General features: G+C 37.3%; 1 protein-coding gene across 2 annotated transcripts in view; it reads right to left on the bottom strand.

Moving 5' to 3' along the window:
• The window catches only part of VWA8 (von Willebrand factor A domain containing 8), a 181,831-nt gene that overhangs the window by 51,336 nt on the left and 108,179 nt on the right, over positions 1 to 22,316 (bottom strand). For both annotated transcript variants that reach the window (XM_068675481.1, XM_068675471.1), the window contains exons 27-35: positions 16,044 to 16,152; positions 15,066 to 15,204; positions 12,954 to 13,156; positions 5,825 to 5,941; positions 5,277 to 5,341; positions 5,051 to 5,176; positions 4,331 to 4,440; positions 2,186 to 2,340; positions 211 to 409 (exon numbers count right to left, since the gene is read on the bottom strand). In XM_068675481.1, coding sequence (XP_068531582.1) covers positions 211 to 409; positions 2,186 to 2,340; positions 4,331 to 4,440; positions 5,051 to 5,176; positions 5,277 to 5,341; positions 5,825 to 5,941; positions 12,954 to 13,156; positions 15,066 to 15,204; positions 16,044 to 16,152 — 1,223 coding nt within the window. The remainder of the gene's footprint in view (positions 1 to 210; positions 410 to 2,185; positions 2,341 to 4,330; positions 4,441 to 5,050; positions 5,177 to 5,276; positions 5,342 to 5,824; positions 5,942 to 12,953; positions 13,157 to 15,065; positions 15,205 to 16,043; positions 16,153 to 22,316) is intronic.

The following is a 22,316-nucleotide window of genomic DNA, read 5'->3' as shown; positions in this document are numbered from 1 at the left end:
TTAATACCTCAGAGGTACAGTTCGGCATGTAAATAAGATACAAATACACTTTAAAATTGGAAAAATGAGTGCAAATACTCTTATTTCTCCTCAAATACTTGCTCTGTAATTCTTTGAAAACATTTTGTAAAAATTCACAAGTGATTGCAGTTTTACAAAATAAAAACAAGTGTGTACAGTTATTGCAGCACAAGTATATGAACCTCTTACCTTTTGGGTAAATGTCTTTCAAAGGCACATCTCCAGGTGGTAAAATTCTGACTATTTGATTAGAAGCCAATAAAGTTACACAATTGGTTTGTTTTGCAGCTCCTCTTTTCCTCCGGGCTCCATAATAAAATGAATCAGAAGGAGAAGCATTGCGACTCAGAGAGGAGTTTCTTTTCCAGCTGTACACTTCACTGGGAGACTGCAAGAGAGAAGAAAAAAAATTCTACTGAAAAAAATAGTTACTATAATTGAGCCTAAGAAAAAGTATTCCTAGTAAGGTCCACTTTCTGTCTAATTTCAGATCAAATGCAGCTACAGTGGTTACCTGATATGACAAGAAAAAGACCTGGATTATTTTGTCATTAAAAACTCTTGTCGGGAGTGAAAAAACAGTAGATCTATACAAGCTTTAAGAAGTCAGACTCTTTGAAGATCTAAAGTTGTAAAGTTGAATCAACTTTTTTTTTTTTTTTTAACATTGAACTAGGAGCATTAAAAAAAAAAAAAACACTAATCTGGAAGCAAACATGAACTAAATGAACTATTGAACTAAAATGAACTATTACCATAACCTAGGTTTTCACTAGTGTAGATAAATGTAAACATATTTCAGTTAATAAATTTTAAGGTAGACATTAAGGCTATGATTTGGTCCAGGTTTAAAGACAAAAATGTAGGTATACACATATCCATACCATGCTTCATCTTTCTCTACAGTCAGTAGAGCCTAGAGAGTGAATCATCTGATCTTGAAGAAGGCTTCTACATTTGGTCAGCTGAAAACTACTTCTGTGAATAAGAGCTTAGATATCTTGCTCATATGTGATAAACACCTATACCACTAACACCTGAACTTAGAGGTCTGAATCAGAGGAGTTGTTCCACCCTCCTTGCATTCACATTTGCATATTCATGTAAGGAAAGACAGGCCCCTGGTCTAAATCAAGAACAAAGTGTTTTGTCACCAGTATTAGTACAGAGGTGTGTAGCACCACTAGCAATCCCTCCTCCAGACTATCTCCCTTGTCCTGCATCTGTTGTCCCTTGCATCTATTTATAATGGTTATATGAATATACTATATATAATGAATATACTTTTCATATTATGAAAAGCCAGTGTATTCATTCTCAGAATAATATAAATCCAAATCAGGTAAAACTCAAAAGAAACTGCAAAATCACAGGGAATGTTTTATTATCAAAGACATATTTTTGAATCCTCCTGGGTTTCAAAGTATTTTCTTATATTATTTGGCTTTTCCCAAAATTCATGCCCATTAAGAGCTAAATTTTCTAATTTGGCCCAATCTATTAAACACATCACCTCTTATATATATCAACAGACAGTAAATGTAAGTATGAAACATACCACTGTTATCTTCCCTGTGTTTACCTCCAATCCTTGCAACAGCATTAATTATTGCACCATTAAGTTTCACTTTCTTTTCTGGTCCTTTTCTATTTGCGTCACAAAACTTTTGGATACAGAGTGGGCAGGATTACATGTGGTATTTATACTTAGCCATTTCATTAAATAGTGATTGTGGGCAGTTTTGTTACCATTTTCTGCATCTTTTTCTTTTTCTTAAATCTAGAGGCTTGCTAGCTGCTGGACACTGAACAAAAAGTTCATATTGAACAGTTCATAATGATGCTGATATCATTTTTCTCAGTGGTTATATTTAAAAACAAACAAACAAACAAACACAATTTATAAGATAGTCTTCTAGAAGCACCACCTGCAGCTTACCTACAGTGAATTTTGTCTGTGGTACACAGTATCTTGCCCAGTTTCTTATTATTTCAAACTCCGATGAAACCCTTTTAGATTAGACTGTCCTACCAAATGATTTACCATGAACGTACCATTTACTGTCATTCCCTTCTTCTGTATCATTTGGTAAACAGGTATTTAACTGGTTACAGAATAAATGAGATCATATTACATCATTGTGTAATAATGCTGAGTATTTACCAAGAGGTCTGGGAAACCAATAACAATAGTAGCGTAATTATGTTCATCTGAGAAAATCCTGTTGGGGGAGCTGATCTTTTGTCCAACAGCTGCACTGAGGTTTTCTGAAGATAGCTGGTCACTTGAAACTGCATGCGGCACACTCAGTTCTGATGCTAAACAGGGAAATTAAACAAAATGAAAGTCATTTAATCCAGATGTGCAATAGAAAACAATATTAACTACATGAGTGCTGAGCACTAATCATTGCTACTACTTTGAGGATAAACATACTAACAAGCAGAAGATTTGATTATCATATACTATAAAAAAGAAAAAAAGAGTCAGGAAATAATGTTATTTTTGTGAAGTTAAACACTTAAAATCAGGAAATAATTAGTTTTGTATTTGCTTATACCACTTAATTTTGCCCTCTATTGCACAAATGAGACACAAAGTCTATGGCATATAACAGCATGTGATCTCATTAAAGGTTGTTTTAATGCATGTGCACAAAAAGGCAAAATGTAGGTTTGTACAGGTATTTGTCAATGTGACATTTCTTGGTGGCTGTCTTTTTGTCTTTTCACTTTAAATAATGCTATTAGTAACACTTTTCTGGTAAATAATGGTCTAGTTTTCTTTTTCTTCAAGCTAAGGAAAACTAAATTTTATTCTGTGCAACTATAACAGCCCTTTACCTTGCCTTATATTACAAACAGCCAGAATCCCTGATCTTTAGTTCTGCAGCATCTCCTTTACCCAGTAGCAGGAGAAAATCTTTCCTCCCTCACAGGATGAATGAATGTGGGTCAGTGGAAAACCCACACCGGTCTACCTTTTTCTTAGCTCTCCTGCCACAGGTTCTGCCTCAAACAATGACAACAGGCTGAAGATAATACATTCTGGGTTTGCTGGATGAGTAGGAAAAAAAGTGGAGAGGGAATATGATAGCCTTTCATATTAGAAAAATAACATAACAAAGGATAAAGAAGGCACAAAAAGCATGCAGCAATACACTGTCCACAAATACTTTGAGACTGGAAATTGTAGTAAGGCTTCTACCCATCTAAGGAATGATACTCTATAATGGTTTCTAAATAAGGCAGTAAGAGGAAGGAAACTACTGTGCTCTGATGGAGCTTGATAATTTGATAGAGTAAACTATACAAAAGATAAAAAGGATCCTAGATATTTAAGCTGTGATAAGACTACTTGGTATCCAATTTGTTGCTGTTTATGTAAAAAATAAGCCTTATTTGTTGCTTGCCAATAATATTTGCTTGTATCATGTTTATACCACGCTAATCTCATTCTTCAGACTTAAGCTAGCCTCAAGGATCAGGAAGAAATTTCTCCCTCTTTAACACAAAAATACAGCGATTTCTTTTTTTTTTTTTTTCCTCTGCCTCTCTCAGACACACTGGAGACAGGTCAAAGCCTATAAACTGTCAGGTGGGATGCACACATACTTCTAGTGCTATTAAACAAGGCAAACTAAAGATTTTGTGCACCTTGATCAGGTGCTCAGGGTTGAAAGTATCACCAGATCTGCAGACAAGCAGATCTTACCAGGCAGAATGATGACCACTGGGGATTTTTGCCTTCTTCTGTACCATAAGACATGCTTAATTTCCTAGCAGCAACTGGGAATTCTACGGAGCAAATTCCTCCTATCTTTTAACATAGGTGTGATGGTGCACACTTTCTGCAGATCTTTATGATCAGTGACTTCTGTTAGGTTTTAACAGGAAGTCTTTGTATTTTCAAAGAGTGCTAGACAATGTTTTCTAGCTCATCTGAGCATGTGTAATAGATTTACAACAGTACACAGATTGGGCTCATCAATATATTTGGTCCCTTCTATGTGCTAATAACTGCCTAGTCATCTTTTTTCGTTTTCCATTTTCTATGCTTGTACATTTCCTAAAAGTCCATGACTGAAGGTCTTAAATGCTTTACTCAAACAACCTGAAGTTTAAGCATGGAATTTACCATGCTTTTTGGAAAGTTATTATTAACCAAGCAAGATAAGGGTAGGACAAAAAGAGAATCTGAGAGAAGGTTACCCAGACCTTTAAAGCAAAGAGCCTTGTTTGTGCAGCTGCAAACACAGAAATGATTAAAAAAAAAAAAAAAAGAACAAGCCAAGCTTGCATTCAATACCCGTTGTTAAGCCAAATCCCATGTCAGCTGGCTCTTCATTCAATGCATACAGCTGGCAAACCTCACTGTCTTCAGCCTCCATATGAGCACGCTTGGTTAAAAGAAATTTCCTGTAAAGGATACACATTTATAGTAATTCCGGATTAAACTTGTAACTCTAAACAAGGACTTTTATTTTCTGAAACAGCAGAAAGATTCTACATTCATGTAAACAAGGTTATCAACACCTTTTTCTAAAACTATGATTTACCAAACGAATGTGAGACAGAAGAGGGTAAGCCAACAAGAGGCAGATTTATCTTCTGGTAAGTATTTACATACTTTTATCTGCTGTGCATTTATATAAAAATAAGAAAGAGGAGTAATATTTCTTTCTAGTGACTAGGAAGTAAAGCAAGTAGGCACCAACTCTGGACTATGTGGCTGTATTTCCAAAGCCAAATCCACCAACAATCTAATTGCTAAAGATCGACACCACGTCAGTAAAACATGCATACAGTTAAATCTAGCCTAGATTTTCAGAGGTGTGCATGCAGGCATGTCCTGTAGGGTTCCTGCTCTACAAGCCTATCTGCACTTTTACCAAGTAAAACACCAACTGTTTAAGTCTAGTTATTCTTACAAATTGAAGAAACAACTCTGAGACCAGGAGCAAAACTCCTGAACATAAACCAGACATGAACAAGACATAATGAATCAAGAAAATCGGGTTTAACTAACTTATTTGTTCCACTTTCCACCAAGAGCCACCGGTCTTCAGCCACGAGGAAGACAGATTTCAGATTGATTGGAAGTGAGATGGTGTGAGTTTGGCCCTCTAATACGTCCAGCACGATAAGACGGTTCCTGTAAAATTAGAAGCCAAGAAAAGAATAATTAGATAGGTATGTATATGAGGTGATCCATTATAAATCAGTATAATACAAGCATATAATTTAAATCTCACCCTTCTTCTTTGTAGAACACCAGCCAGTTTTTGTGTGAAAACTCTCGGCACATCTTGTAGCTGCTCTGTACAAAACACGTCATACAGCAATTAGGGTTTGTTAGATTAGTCCCAGTGAGTTTCCCTGACTCCTCTCAAAGTGTACTCCATTTTTCCTTCACTTGGAATAACTCACTCCATTAATTACCTTTCAAAATGCTATCTAGCCTGTCTTGTCCCAAGTCCTATAATTGCATCATAATTTAGTTCATTATTTTGGACATAATCCCTTGTAACAAAATGTTCTGTTATTCCCAGCTCTAGTTCCAAAGAGGGAGTTTTTAAAGATACATATCCACAGACAATATGACTTATTTATATCTTTGATGTCACTACTCCATAACAATGCTGTTTTCCATCGAAGGCATTTAAACATACAGAAGTGTAAACAATTAAGTGCTTGTGCCCCCACAAACAGTAAAAGCAAAACAATCCTGGAGCAGTTTTTCCAATACTGAGTTTTGATTTCCAACAAAAACAGTGTAATAGAGGCAGGTGTTACTCCTCACCGTCTCCTCCTTGCCGCTCCACCAAGACGTTCTCTTCGGAGACTCCTGATCATCTGGCGAGAGCAAAAGTCGGCGAAGGGCACCGTTGTTTGTATCCAGCAACAACACAACATTGCTCTGTAAACGAGAAGCAGATCTGCGTACATCTCAAGCCCATTTAAGAGACTACAATAAATCTGTTTGAAGCACTCTCTAGTGACCTAGGGCATTTCGAAAAGATGACCCAGACTTTGTTGGTAAACGTAGGCTGGATCTTGGTTCAATTTCAAAGCTCATGGAGAAATATAATTGTTCAGGTTACGTAATATAAAAAAGATGGAATGATATTTCAGTTTTTCCATAGTGTTTTATCTATACAGCTTCTGCATAAACTCTAGAAGTTAGACCAGTAAGGTTTATGTGTTTTATCTGTAGTCAGCTACATATGAAAGACACACCAGTTCTGCTTTGTCAAGCCACTAAAATATTTAGTTTCAGTTTTTATGTTTCCTTAGCATTACCCTAAAGTATCCATTGCTTGAATTACACTGAAGGTGAAAAACTGGTGAGAAGAGAACTGACTCAGTATTTCTTGCCAAGGTTCATACTTCAGATACCTTGGAGCCTATTAAAAATCCCAGTGTGCAAAAATCCTTCTGTGACCTGCATGCTCAAGGATCTTACAGTATCAGAGGAAGGATGCTGCTGCAGGACAGCAGGATGACTCTAGAGGATCCGTATCAAGGACAGGACACTGAACAGAGTGGGGCAAGTGTCCTCCACATAAAACATGAAAAGGTGGCATGCTAAATATTAAACCTCTTCAGATTTCTCAGATTGTTACTCAGTGCCCCAGGGTTAACACATCATGTCAGATGATGGGGAGAGGGAACAATATTTCCTCTTGTCAGCCCCAGGTCATGCACGGGGAAGGGACCACAGTATGTCAGTGATGCTTTCCCTGGCTGCTGCAGCTCGTCTCCAGTTCTGTGACCCACGCGTCGCATGGAGCTGATCCACTATGTGTGAGGTGCTGCAGCCAAGTCTGGAGTGGATGACATGGATGAATGCACCTGACACTGAAAATACACAACTTGGTGAACTTGCTTTTCTTGCAGGGTCATTTTAAAGATGTCTTTTTACATGGTACTATAGCTGCTCCTAATGGGTTTAAGAATTCAAGAGAACAACCATTCAGGGGCAACCTTAACTGCATCAAATGAACTTTAAAAGGTACATAAGAAGAAGTTAATTAAGTCTTGGGTTGAGCTTTTTGTTTGCCATTCAAGGAAACACTAGGTTCTGCTAGGGCTTACTAAAAGTAAACTGTCTACGTACAACATCTGCAATAACGCACGAAAGACGTTAAGGGAGCGAAACATAAATTCCCACAAAATTGTCCTAAATAAAACAAATACAAACAATCTGAGTCACAGTGTTTTTGTTCTTTTGGGGTAGGCTTCATATTTTCACTAGGATTATTTGAGAGAATTAACTTTATTCAATAATGACAGTCATTTGAAGCTAAATATGGTAAAGCATTTAAAATATTACCATGTTATTTGGAGCATTTGGGAATTTCAGCTGGAGTTCAATACTCCTAAAAAAAGAAGTTTGCTTATGCATTACAAACCAAAATTATAGAAATGCGGTTCGAGGGAAAAAAAAAAGAAAAAGGGCATTTGCTTTGGATGTTGGTTTTCTGCCAAAACGTTGGTTTTATTTATATAATTCTGCACTAGCACTGCTGAACCGAAGAGATGTATTAGCCTTCTCCATGAGATAAAGGACACGTATGAATCAAGTACATTCTTCCACTTAGCGCTGAATTTATGAGAGTAGTTGGTAATATAAAAAGCCTCTCCACTCCACCCCTTTTGATGTTAATCGTTTCCTTCTGTGCTAAGTGACTGATGTATATTCTGTCTGTGTGTAAGAATAGAATTTTGCGTCACTTGCGAACACGTCCAAAAGCAGCTCTGGCAACTCTTCAAGTGGGCTGGGAAAAGACGGTGCTGTGCAATTCCGCTGTGTTTGTTCTTGACTGGGAGAAAAGTAACCTTTGGGCGACCTCCCGACCCCGATGTCTGGAATTCCAAACTTTGGACAGATGCAATAACCAATCTCATGAAGTGCCGTGCCTTTATTTTTAGTTACTGCAAAGTTTCCCTTTCCTTACTGCTGGCTTTATTTTAGCGAGCATTTTCCTCTTAAAAGTCCTTAAACCAAGCAGGGCTGTGATTTCACTTTGCTGGTATGGGAAGTTGGTCCTTACGGTCTTACAGACAGCGCGGAGTTAGGGAAAATGATAAATTTCAATTTCGGAGTAGGACAGCATAAACAACTCAGTTTTACCCTTTGGTGTTCTTCTCCTCATGATAACTCTCTGAGTTTCATTCTCTTCTGCCCTCGATGCTCATGTCTTGAGCAAGCAAGCTTGTTAACACTCTTCTTTGCTGTCAGCTTCAGCTGAGGCTGATTTTTAGCTCTGGACAGTGTGCACTCGCCTTGTGTCCCACAAGCATCTTTTTTTTTTTTTTTTATCAGGGCCACTCCATGACCTCTTGAGTAGCACACCCATAACAATCCTGACACTGTATATGTTAGGCATGAACACAAGGCAGTGTAGGCACAGACGTAGACCTATCCCATTGTTCATTAGGTCTAAGTGATAAAACTCTGCGTAAGAACTTATGGCAGGGTGCTCAAACCATCAAACCTTCAAAGGTAGAGAAATGCATGCAGGTAGATTATTGACCTTCTAATTAATGTGAATGGTGTCTTTCAGATAATTTGGGAGACTTGATTGCCCTAGAAATTTCGGAATATGGAGGACAGCAAATAGAGAGATGAGCTTTGTGCTTACAAAAAAAAAACAACATCTTTTTAAGATACAAAACTGTCTTTTTTAAGATACAAAAAGGTGAGAAGTACTGTCCGCTAGTTTTGAAAGAGTACATCCTTTTCCTGAGTGCATGTATCAGACTACCATGGGGATAAGAGGTTTCAGACGTTACTGGGTTATAAGTCCTTCCATTTGCAGGTTCCCACTTGTATTTCAGTCTAGATCACAAACAGTTAAAAACAGTCTTCTTTTAAAGGATGTTTACATGCAATGAGTGAGGTGGATCCCTGTCAGCTCCTATGTCACATACTCCCTCTCTCACCACATGCTATCTGAGAGTTTCGACAAAGAGCTCCAGCAGCACGTGGGACAGGGAAAAGCACTTCCCTCCCTTCCTATCCCACTTCCCGACAGAGAAAGATAAAAGCAGAGTTAAAGGATGCTGGCAGGACACTGCCTGGGCAAAGTTCATTGTGCTCACTGAGGCAGACTGTGGGCTACTGTCGGTCTAGCTGTAGCCTTTCAACAGTGCAAAGTACTTGTAAGAAAAAAGGAAGCGTGCAGTTAATTTATAGACAAATCAATTCTCAATATGAATTTTCTTCTTATACTTCTTATACATGTCCCATTTAAATCACATCTAAAGCTTATCAAAATTCTTTCCCTGCTGCACTAGCTATCTTTCCGAGTGGTAAAAGCAAAAGGTGTAGAAAGAAAAAGGGAAAAAAAGGAAAAAAAAAAAAAAAAAAAAAAAGGAAAGAAAAGGAATAAAAAGGGAAAAACGGTGAAAAAAGGGGAAAAAGGAAAAAAAAATAAAAAGAGAGAAAAAAGGGAAAAGGGCAGGCATTTCCTTTATAGGAAATAGAAGTATTTCTACTGGAATACTTATGGGAAGAACTGGAGTACTTATGGGAAGAACAGAGCAAAGGCGTCACTACTTTAATAAGATGAGTATTTCTCCTTTACATTGCAATTTCCACCTCATAAAGAAATGACCTCTGAGATTTCAGAAGAGTCTTTTTAAAAACTATCAGCTCAGTTTAAACAAACAAAAAATTGAGTCAAAATAGGCTGTTCTCACTGAGATGAATGGCCACTGGGTGGAACAGTATCATCTAGCCTTTCTTCCTAGAAGATGAAGAGATGGCTTAAAAGCAAATAAATCTCTGATTTGTACAATTGAATTAAATCCCCAAGAAGTTAAGTTTTAGTAAAATTTTATTTAAAAGGACAGGAAGGAATGGTGATTTTCATTTTATTTTACTGGAGGGCCCTACTGCATCCAGATGGATGTAATATCTGAGAAATAAATCACAAGCTTATTTGAAGAGCTGCAATATCATCATCTCGTCCTTTCCAGCAGTTGTCATCCATTTCAAATTATTCTTTTCTATTACGTAGTCATAAACATTTATCTCCAAAGAGCTTTATTAAAGCAAAGAAATTGGAAAAACTTCATAGCTTTTGATATTGCTTAATTAGTGGACTTATGAAATATCATCTGTCCAGTGGACTTCTTTTAATTTTTATAAATGCAACTTCTGATTTCTACAAATATACTTAATACTTCTTGGTCTTTCTGCAAGTACATACAGACAAATCTCTAAAGCATCACACACCATTTAGGTTTCTTGTTTTTCTTGCAGACCTGTTCGATGAACCCTTAGCACAAGTAGCTAATCCTTGGAGCCTTGTCCAAAATATAGATGTACCACTGATCTACTTGTATTAATATGTGAATGTTGCAAATTCTGAGGTTAAGGTTGCCAGTGGTCTCTGCCAGTGACCCAAAGGCAAGCATCTCGACTATTCTAGCTGTCCAGGCTCCTTCTGTAGCCAATGGAAAGAGAAAGGCACCTCCAGAAGGAATTAACTGTGCTTCAGCTTAGCCGGGATGAATTTTCTTTTGTACCACCTTTATCCACCTCATTTCACAGGTGCACCATGAAAGCACAGAAGTTCTCCATGGTTCCGCTGCAGGAAGCGCTGGGTATAAATAAAACCTAGGCTCCAAGTGGGAGAATTAAACTACTTGAGAATCAATCTTTCAATTAAGTAGGAATTAGAAACACAGAGATTGCATCACAAGCCCTAACATTAGGAAGGATTGCAGTGGCTGTGAAGAGTATAACAGGTGTATTTGGCTGATCTATGCTTTGGTGCCTCATTTAAAAAGCAATTGCAAATATATTACTAATGGTGTCCGTGGATATGAATATCAAATACACAAGAGAAGCATTTTGCATTTTTTTTTCTGTAGAAGACACTTACTTAAGTTACTTGATACATCTAAAATAACTTTTGAATGGTGTCCTAAGTATACAATGCAATACAATTTGCAATCAAGTGTGTAGTTTAATGAAGCACACTTTCACACTCAGTAAACTCTATGTTAGTATTAACACTGTGTAAAGAGTCCTAAGATTAAGGTAAAGCATTCAGAATATTGTAATTCTGTATTGCTTTCCAGCAGTATAAATATACTTATTTTCAGACAGGATTTGTTCAAATTAGCACTTGCTAAGAAACTGACAATATTCAAGCTTTCGTGAAAAAAACAGGAGGTTACAGTTCAATGTAAGTCAACTGGAAAGGGGCACTGAGCTAGCATAAAACAATCTTTATTTCAGAGTAAGTCATACTGTCATTGAAAAATATATGCCATGAGAGCAGGCAAAACCAGTCACAGAGTTAATTAACTGTCTAAAGCTTCACGGACAAACCTCTAATAAAACCCTCAGCGCTGAAACTGAATCCTCCTGTGATTTGGTTAGAAATGAACTAGCAGGACAATTATTTTCATGGTAGGAATTTCAAAGACTTAGAAAGCAAAGAATATTGCTTGCTGGGCTTTATATTAAAAAGTGTGAGACATTCTAAACATTCTTAGACACAAGATAGACTGCCATCTGTTTTACAGTTTCCTGCATTGACTTTGCCAAAAAAGGCCAAGGATTGTTTAGAACTGAACAAATTTGTCATGTGCATCTCAAAATAACCCAAATCATACTTCTATAGCTGCTCAAGACAACCACGCAGGCAATTGCGATAAGCAGGTATCTTCAGAATCATATTTTTCCAGTTGGCACTGGAAAGCGTCCAAGACAAAACTAAAGAAGGCATACGCAGCTCTACCAAAGGCAGAATTGTGTTTCTTATAAGGTATTGAGCTTAACTGTCATGTTTGGGGCCAGAAAGTGCCATCAACACTTGACAAATATTTCTGGAACAACAGTACCACAGAGACACTAGTTATGGAATGACTGAAAACTACTTAAATCCCAACTGAGTGCAGGAAAAGCTCTGCTAAGTTAGCTTCTCTTACCTACCGAAAAATGGGCAGAAGAAATTCAGAACAAAATGAAAAGGAAGAACCAACCAACAATAATGACCACATTAAATGCTTATGTCAAACCACTGTGACTGGTAGGTAACACAGAGAATGATAAATATTAATTAAAAATTAATAATAATAACCAGCAGCATTTTATTAACTGTTGTCTCTTCTCACTCTTTGGCAAAGAAATTTTAAATTGGAAATGTTCCAATCAGTCACTGATAGTAATGGAAAGGCAAAAGTATGTGGAAAGTATGCATTACTTGACTCTGAAAAAAGGATTCAAGTCAAACCAACCCTAAAGTCGTCAGTGGTTCTAAATTTGCATTGCTGATACACTAAATGTCAAGGCTTACATAGCCTTCTTTCTAGTCTCAGTACTTCAGATGTTACAGAATAAGAAATACCAGGATTCAGAAAACAAACCAAAAATAGTGGCGTGAAGCAAATATAAGCAATATTTTACATTGTGACTCAGAAAATGTCTCTTTCATATACTGCTCAAAAAGCAAAAAGGGGACAAGACCAGAGCAGAACTTAAATTCACGGAATAAACCAGCTTTCTTTGTACTTTTCAAATGCATGTTGTTTGACTGAGACTCCTGAACTTAACTCAATCTTCCTTCTCTCATAAAGGCCAAGAGAATTAAGATAAGCAGATAGAACTCAACATAATGCAAAACACATAATGGGTTCTTTTAAATCAGCATAAAAGTGCAAGAGAAAAATCTATACATAAATATTAAAGCTGAGGCAACTCTCAAGCTTCGAGTATAATGAAAAAAAGTACATTCAGAAGGGGGTAGGCTTATCCACGCTATTTCCATCTACAGAGGTAGACTACCTTAGTGATTCTGACTTTATGACACTATTTAACTCATCAGCAAACCTTTAGCTGTAGTTTGCTGGTTGTGTGGGTTTTGTTTTGTTGTTTTTGTTGGTAGTGGTGGTGGTGTTTTTTTTTTTACCTGCTCTTCATGTACAAGCACTTGACCTTTGAGTGGATTTCCCAGTGGTGCCACAGTCACAAAAGGTTGCCAGACATTTCCAACTGTTCTTGGGAAGAGGTCATAGAAATCCACAAAGGATCCATTCTTACTAGAAACATTCATGAAGTACAAGGCAACAGGATTGCAAGTAGTAACATAAAGAACATTTTCAGCTTCATCTTCTGAAAGAGGAAAATAAAGGAAAGGCTTCTGATATCGCATATTGTTATTTTGGAAACATATATTATAAACTAAGCAGACAATATAGTAAAATGTACAGCAAAATTACCACCATGACAATTACCATCACACAGGGAGATCAAGAGAGATAAATGGTCTCTTGATACTAACTAAATGTTAACAGGCAGATTCTTGCCACAACATTACGAACTCTTTAAACAAGTAGTCCAAGGCACATTTCTGTAGATACGACTACAGTGTCTGCCAGTATACACAACATCTGTCTAAAAGATTTTGTTTGTTTATAATTTTGGTTCTCCCTCCTCTATCCCATTCTCCCCTTCAATTAATATATTTAATCATTATTTACACATGGGACAAATGCAAACTTCGTGGAAAGTCTGGCACTTCCAGCTGGACTTGAGAGAATTCTTAAAATCAAACCAAGGCAATGTAATTTCTCTTTCACTGTCATAAAAGTTTCCAAATGTACTTGAAACTCAGGATACAGGCAGAAAAAGCAGCATTCTAGTATCGATCATCAACAATCTGTTTATAATACTCAGTGAAGTTTAGACATGTTTAATGATGAATCATAGAATCATAGAAGAGAATCACAGAAACACAAGGTTGGAAAGGACCTACAAGATCATCTAGTCCAACCATCACCAGTATTACCCACTAAGCTACTAAATCCTATCTCATAGCATCTTGTCCAGATGCTTCTTGAACACCCTGAGGGATGGTGACTCCACCACCTCCCTGGTCAGGCTGTTCCAGTGCCCGACCACTCTTTGAGAGAAAAAGTTTTTCCTGATATCTAATCTATATCTACTCAAGTGCAACTTGTGGCAATTTCCTTGAGTCTTATCCTCATTGAAGGCCTCAATGTCCTTCTTGTAGTGAGAGGCCCAAAGCTGAACACAGTACTTGAGGTGTGGCCTCACCAGAGCAGAGTATAGGGGGATGAACACCTCCCTGCTCCTGCTGGCTACACTATTCCTGATACAGGCCGGGATGCCGCTGGCCTTCATGGCCACCTAGGCACACTGCTGGCTTATGTTCAGCTGAACATCGATCAACACTCCCAGTTCCCTTTCTTCACAGTCTTCTAGCCACTCTGCCCCAAGCCAATAGCGTTGCATGGGGTTATTGTGGCCAAAATGCAGGACGCAGCACTTGGCCTTATTAAACCTCATCCCATTTGCCTCAGCCCAGCAGTCCAGCCTATCCAGATCCCTCTGAAGGGCCACCCTTCGACACTACCTCCCAACTTGGTATCATCTGCAAACTTATTGAGGGTACAATCAATCTCCCCTCATCCAAATGAACCATAAAAATATTTATGAATATTCCTAGTAATGCAATTTCACTTTGGGACATAAGAAATATGAGTAACCAAGGCAGGTTTGATTCAGTGAGAAAGAATTTTGATCAGTTTAAGCATAGCACTATGCAAGTTTTAAGGTTTGTATTAAAACTAAACTGACCAAGAGAAAAAGGAAAAAGTCAAATAATCATTTTCTGAAGCTTTATACGTATCTTTGTCTCAGCTGAGGATGCATATCCTAACAAAGACCACAATGTCTGAAATTATGCTCCCATTTCAGTGGCTGATTATTTTTGTATTTCATCCACTGTTAAAATAATATTAAAAAAAAAAAGTGGAAAAAGATTAATTAATTAATTTATCCTCTGCAAAGATACCCAGAAATACAGACTATTGAAAAAACACCAAAGTGTTACTAGCCTTAGAACATTACATATGCATATTATCCTTTCATATTCCGTCATTGGCTATCAACAGGCACTTATGATGTCAATAGTCCAATTCTTCTTAATCTCCAGGGTATTTCATGTATTTATGATACTGGGAATCATTACAAAAGTTCCTAGCTTTTCTTACCATACCTTTTGTTACAGTGACGTCGCAAACAAAGTTAACTTCACCCAAAGGCAGTCTCCAAAAGGCAAGTTCTTCTGTGAAATTGAGGGACCGGGATTCATGTCGTTCCAGTGGAAATCCTTGAATATTTAGGTATATAGGACCCTAAAACAAATGATAACAATGAGGGCTTGCTAAAATACTTTGCTTGTCATTATTTGAATCTAGAAGTCTTCTTCAAGACTGTTAATACTATTAACAACAGAAACAATTAATAAATTATAGAGTAGATGAAATACTTCTCTGCGAGCTCTCTGAATGTTTATAGAGCCATTTTCTTCACAATAGAGAGACCATCATGCCTTCATCTTAGTTATTTATTGATTTGGAACCATTATTACTCAATGGCATGAAGGAAGTATCATGTTCTGATAAAACACCATCCACGCAAGGGAAAGAATCAGAATCTTTTTTTGTTTCAAAGAAGTTCAATGGCAATTTTTTTTGTTATATGAATCCCACATCACATTAGCAGTTCAGGTTTTTTCCCTGACGCACTGGAGTAATAATTACTGAAGTTAGGCCAAGAGCTCAAAGCTGAAAAGGACTTTAGAGCTTTGACTGCGGATCAAATTGTACCAAAATTTCAGATTCAAACCTGGCAGTGCCAAAGACCCATAAGAATTCATCTGCATGTAAAATAAAAACAGGAAAAGAGCTTTCTTTTCAGTTAGTCTCTGATCTTATCCAAAAATTGAAATCTGGGGGCTGAAGTTGGCCACTTCCAAGCATCCAAAACAGCCACAGAGTTCCTTCAAACATGGTACTTTCAGTGTCCTTATAAAAAGCTTTTTTCAAGAACTTCTGACCAAATGTACTGATTTTTAAAGCACATCCCACATTCTGAGGGCTAGGTACACAAGAAAGGTCATTTTAGGTTCTTCACATCCCAATACATAGAAAGAGTATTTTGTGTATTAAAAAAAAAAAAAAAAAAGACAAACCTTTACATCTATTTTCTGAGTTTCTGTGGGACACAGCAGTTTCTGTTGTGCATTCCCAGGCTGATCGATTTTCCAGTAGCCTATAAATTTATGATCTGGTAATGGCAGTCTGTCAAACAATGCAGGAACAAACGAATTTTTATATTCATTAACTTGCAACTGATATGGAATAAATCATTTAAACAACAGCATTTTTCCAACTAACCATATTTAAAGATTATCTTGCAGAAAACACTTCCTTGCTAAAATATTTCATTTATTTTATGTTTTAAATCACAGAATTTTTAGCCTTCTGGAATACTAATACAATCACAACCTAAACAGCATAATAAAAGAAGGAACCTTTCATATAATATGGCCTCAAAAGAAAACTTTTCCAGTCTGAATTATTTGAGGTATGTAATAAAATATATCTGAGACGTCTCTCGCTTTGTTTTATTCAGATCAGACAGGATGTGATAGTACCACTTACAGGAACAGCTGTAATTGACACACTTCTAAAAAGCCAGCAGAATAAGCACAGTAAACAATGTGGAAAGTCAGCTATGCAATAACTTCAGTGTTGTTTTTTTTTTTTCCATATATTTTGCCTCTGTTCACATGAACATAGGCAATGTAATACAGATGTGAGAGTCTGCCACTGCGTTCTGGCCAGTACAGCCTACAGCAAGGGCAGAGGCTTCTTTGAGAGCCTCTGTTGGTTTCATTGGTCTGACTTCTTCATTTCTGGACTTTTTCTTAGGGAAGGAATATACAGGCCAAAGCAAAACTCATTTTAAAACTCATATAGGAAAAGAAATATGATGGCATATAACAGAGTAGCGTGACAGCAAATAAGGGACAACTTTTTTCCCCCTCTGTTCTCTCTCCAGTGATGTGCAACCACTAAAAGCAGTTTGACTGTGTTGATTGGCACAAATACATTCGAGCTAATGAACTCATCCTTTTGGTTTCTTTTATTTAGGATCCATTGCTCCTAAAGAGACCTCCTATCAAAACTGCATTCTGCGTTACAAGCAGTTGCACGTTATTGTACAGCTCCAGGACTTGGCAGGAGAACAGAAGACATTCCCTCTCCCAGTTTCTATAAATATCTCCAAAGTCTATTTTAAGGAAGTTCTCTTAAGATTGTTTGTTAAAAGCCTGTGCTCAGCCTCTTCTGTCCCATTTCATGATGTTTTCCTACTGTTCCATTTTTTCCCCTCTCCCCACAAACCAACCTGGCCCCTCTGGATCCCAGAGGTTTGTTTCTATTCTTCTTGATGCTCTTTTCGGAATAAGAAGTTATCTCCAGTCAAAAATCCCCAGTTGGACTACATATGAATCTTGGCAATATTTAGTATTTTTTTTTCATTGAGAACTTAAGAGAAAATGTCAGGGAATGAACACTAATATCCTCTAATCCTTCCAACTCACGCAGGAAAGATGCATTAACATTTCTTACTGGAATATTGACACCAAACCTCAAGCAACCTGGAGAAGCCAGTACACACAGGGAGTCAGTCTCCATCCCCATTCTGCATTTGGACCATCTGCCAAGGCAGTCAGATAGCCAAAGACACATTGGAAACAGAAAGTGGTTTGGATGCTACAGATCTTAGATAAACATCCAGCTGCCAGCAATACACCACTGGGGCACATAATGAGGGAAGTGTATCAAATACATTCCACCAAGACGGTCAAAGGGCTGGAGCACCTCTCCTATGAAAAAAGGCTGAGAGAGATGTCCAGCCTGAAGAAGAGAAGGCTCTGGGGACACCTCATTGTGGCCTTTCAGTACTTAAAGAGGGCTGATAAAAGAGATGGAGGCTGACTTTTTACTTGGGCAGACATGATAGGACAAGAGAGGATGGTTTTAAACTACAAGAGGGGAGATTTAGATTAGATATTAGGAAGACATTCTTCACTCAGAGGGTGGCGAGGTGCTGGGACAGATTGCCCAGAGAAGCTGTGGATGTCCCATCCCTCGAGGTGCTCAAGGCCAGGCAGGATGGGGCTTTGGGCAACCTGGGCTGGTGGGAGGTGTCCCTGCCCATGGCAGGGGGCTGGGACTGGGTGAGCTTTAAGGTTGCTTCCAAGCCGAGTCATTCTCTTAAGTCATTATTTTCCTCTCTCAGCCAAAGAACCAGTGGAGTATTTATTGCCTGTTTGTGGCCTATTTATGAATATCAACAGATACCGATGTTTAAAGTGTGATTTATTTTGCATTCTTCCTCACTCCAGTTTGCACTTTTATACCTTGCCTGATTCGTCCCAAATTAGAAAAAAAAAAAAAAAAAAAAGCCAGACGCGAAAGAAATGCAAATACAATATATTTTACTTTGCAATATTTAAGATCATTAGGAAAAAATGTTCAGGATGTACTGTTTCCACATACAGACAATTCTTAGATAAGTGCATTCACTCAGTCTGAAAAAGGGCAAAACAGTCCAGTCTCAGGATAAGTCAGTTTATCCATAAACTGAAATTTTACTTCAAGCATCTGTCCGGGTTTCAAAATGATTTGTTGGCAAAACTTTGGTTATGTCTTGAGCCAAAATTGTCTTGTGTGCAAAAGAAACTAGGGATATATATATATATATATATTTGGTAATGATTACTATGAGTAGGATAATCTCTGATATGCCTATAATCAGCAAGAATTGTTTCCTATTAGCTCAATGGTACATCAGCTTCCACAAGGATTTGGATTTAGTTTTTAATTCCTTACACATTACTCCCATGGACAACATCCTAGAAATAAATGGGTTCACTAATAATCATGAGTACTTACTAGATTTTAAAACAAAACATATGGTAATAACCAGCACTAACTGAATACCCTGCTTTATATAGCAACAGAATTACAGATCGCATTCCCAAAGAAACAAAACATTTCCACTCTGTTTCTTTCTGGAGATTTGCTTTGTTAACAGTTCCTCTCTTCCCTTAGGAAAACTGATTTCTCCCTTCTCCCAGATCCTTGAGGTTTTGTTCTCTTCCCTGCTCCTGAATAATTTAGTTTCTCTAGGGCAGCAGACTCAGCCATCACGAACAGCAAAGAGGAGGGAAAGGTAGATCAGAATTTAGGAATAAAACAAAGAACAGAATTCATAATGTGAAGTTCCTTTGTCAGGAAAAGTAGGACCTGACAGTTATTTTTAAGTCCATTTCACTGCACAGAAACCTGATATAAGAAAGGCAGAGTATAGAAGAAGCTGGTGGTGGAAATCCTTCTGGAACAAAGTCCTTCTGGAACAAAGTGACCACTCTGGAGACACGTACACCTCTTAAAGTTTTCCTCTACTGAATATATATGATACACAGTGAAGTACAGAGACTTTTCTTTTCACAGGACTTAGAGATAACAACAAAGTTTTGAAAGTAACTTGAAGTGACAGTGCTGGTAAAAAGCTTCACAAGGCACTCCTGACACTCCACAGTATTTCAACTGAATTAAGCGAACCAAACACTGCTTCCATAAAGGGCAGACAGAATACTATGGAAATGCCACCAGTGGCAAAAATCTGAGACACAAAGAGATCCAATGAGTGTAGGAAAGTGCAGCGGGTGGGTAAGAACTGTACTGAAACTCCATGGCTATCTCCAGCTTTAATGTACCCCAAGCCATGCTTTCCTCAAAAGCTGAAAAGGGCTCAGAGAAGAGAAAAACCACACAACAGGCTGCAGAAATCTTGTAAGGAAGCCAAGACTTAAAAGCAAGTTCTAATGAATTATTCCTAATCACTTCTTTCCTTATGGATGTGGCAGTGTCTGCAGGTTAAGAAAAAATTTGGAATAATCCAATTTACTTGCTCCTAGTTTTACACCATTTTCCTTAAGATCACTGCTGTCGATGAAATGGTTACGTAAGAACATTTATTTGTTCAGAAATGATGATAGGCACAGGACTTACACTTGATGTGGCAATTCTACTTCTATTATTTAGCCTGATTTTCTTCACACATAGCGGTCTAAGGGAAGACAATCTGTTAAAAGATTATTATCTAGCAACTTCTGATGCTGTAAAAATATTCAAAGTGACACCTACAGTATACTTTTTTTCACTCTTTAAATTTAGAAAATACATTCATATTAGGCTAATTAAAAAAAAAAAATCAAAAGTCAATAGATCTTGCTTTATGAACGTATCAATTTAAGTTTCTGAGAGCATACTGGAAACCAGCTGAGAACATTGTAAGAACAAAGTTTCACTGAATTCTCTACAGCCAGCTGCCCTACTCGCACAGCATCAGTTGTGAACTTTGACAGGTAACAGAGCTGTTTACTACTTGATCTTGTAAACTAGCTTAGTACTGGAACAGAATGTAGTATTCAAGGGCTTAAACAAAAGACTGTGTTCAGTCTAGCCGAACATTTATCCCTCCTCTCTTTTTTTTTTTATTCAACTTAAATAAGATACAGTTTGAATGCAAGAACGTACTTTACCATCCAGATCTCTGTAATGAAAATACTTTTTGATTAGAATATAAGCAGTAGATATTCAGAAAATATTCATGTTAGGCTACCTGTTCCTTTACAGCCAAGTGCAAACACACACACACAAGTACACAGGATGGAAAAGAGACACATATAATATGTGCCAGATCCAACATTTAACTACATGCTACCTGAAAGGACGAGACTCAAGAGAACAGCAAAGCCATTAAAATTTACACATTTGCATTACATATAAATGATTCAGTTCATATAAAATGAATATTCAAGTTCTAGCAAGCATGTAGAAGTGAGTAGCAAAAGGAGGGGAGAAAAATGGAATGGGTACTTAGCCACTATGTGCTGGCAAAGCATGGCAGACAAGCCATCTGCTTTATTCACCACAGTGATCAAAAAAAAGCAACCACTCAATAGGTAACACCAGGAGATACTGACAATATCACAACATACTAAGCTGACAATATTGCACATCAGTGTCTTGAAGAATGGCCATCTTATTTGGAAAATACAATCTCAAGGAAACAAAAAGGCCCAAAGGATTAGGTAGGAAAAAAAAGTAAAGCATTACTGTGCTTGAAAAACAGTAGGAAAAACATTCTGATAAAAAACAGGCTTTTAAAGCTTAACTCTGTAGTCTGTTTTGCCATCTCATTAAATCTTAGGAATTAAGCAAAATCCTATCTGTCTAATATTAGAATAGGAGAAACTTCCACACAACAAATATGCTACAGAAGAATGAGCTGAATACAGAACCAGGATCTGAAATAAAAGATACCAGGAGGCTAACATTTTATTTCTGTATCTCTGAACAGATGTAGAATTTTTCTAAAGGGATATCAATTAGTTCAGTTTGACAATTGCTTCACAAATCTCCTGAGAACACATGAAGTCAAAGAGAAAAGGTCTAATATAAAACACCAATTTAGGAAATAAATGAATTAGCATTTACAAATTAATTTCTCTCTTGAAAAAACAACTACTGCAAGAACTCTTTTCTAAATGGTAATTAGATACCACCTCAAATGCCTCCCAAGATTAAGTATGTTAATTCCAGAGCCTAAGCTAAAATTCCCATAAGGGTCACTGTTACTCTCTGTTAAATTTCCCCTGAAATTTCAGTCAAATACAACCATCAGAGTTCCTTCTCTTGAGACTCTGCACTGCAGTGTGTTGCTCATGTGTCTCATGGTTTTGTTCCTACACTTAACGCAATTATGTTTCAGCAGCAATTTAAATAATTGTAATTTCTCTAAGTTTTTTTTTTTTCTCGTTAATAGATGACAGACAGACTTCTCAAAAATGTATTAAAACAAAAGAAGGACTCACTAATTGCTGGATCCAATAGAAAAGTTAAGGCATGCCAAAGAGTACCTGTATAATAGTCAGTACTTCAGTATAGTCATACAATCATCTAGGTTGGAAAACGCCTTCAAGATCACGATGTTCAACCATCAACTTGACCTACTGAGACACATTACTAAAACATGTCCTTTAGTGCTACACTCATACATCTCTTAACTATCTCCAGGGATGAGGACTCTATCACTTCCCTGGGCAGCCCATTCCAATGCTTGGCCAACCACTCCATGAAGAAATTCTTCCTAGTATACAATCTAAACCTCTTCTGGATTAACTGTGATTTTGCAATAATTTTTCATATCCTAGGATCTCTGGAAATGCTTTTCTATTGCAAAACTTGTTACTTAATTTTACATTAAATAATATATATTAAGAACGCCTAAGTATGAAGGAGATCGATCGCAAAACAGATAAGGGGCGAGTGCAGGGTTCTGCAGAAAGGACCCAGAGGTTAACGTTTAAAAAACAGACATGAGT

Source organism: Anas acuta, chromosome 1, assembly GCF_963932015.1.
Source record: "Anas acuta chromosome 1, bAnaAcu1.1, whole genome shotgun sequence".
NCBI classification, from domain to species: Eukaryota; Metazoa; Chordata; class Aves; order Anseriformes; family Anatidae; genus Anas; species Anas acuta.
The sequence above is the reverse complement of the archived record's forward strand: the minus strand, read 5'-3'. Positions and strand labels throughout refer to the sequence as shown.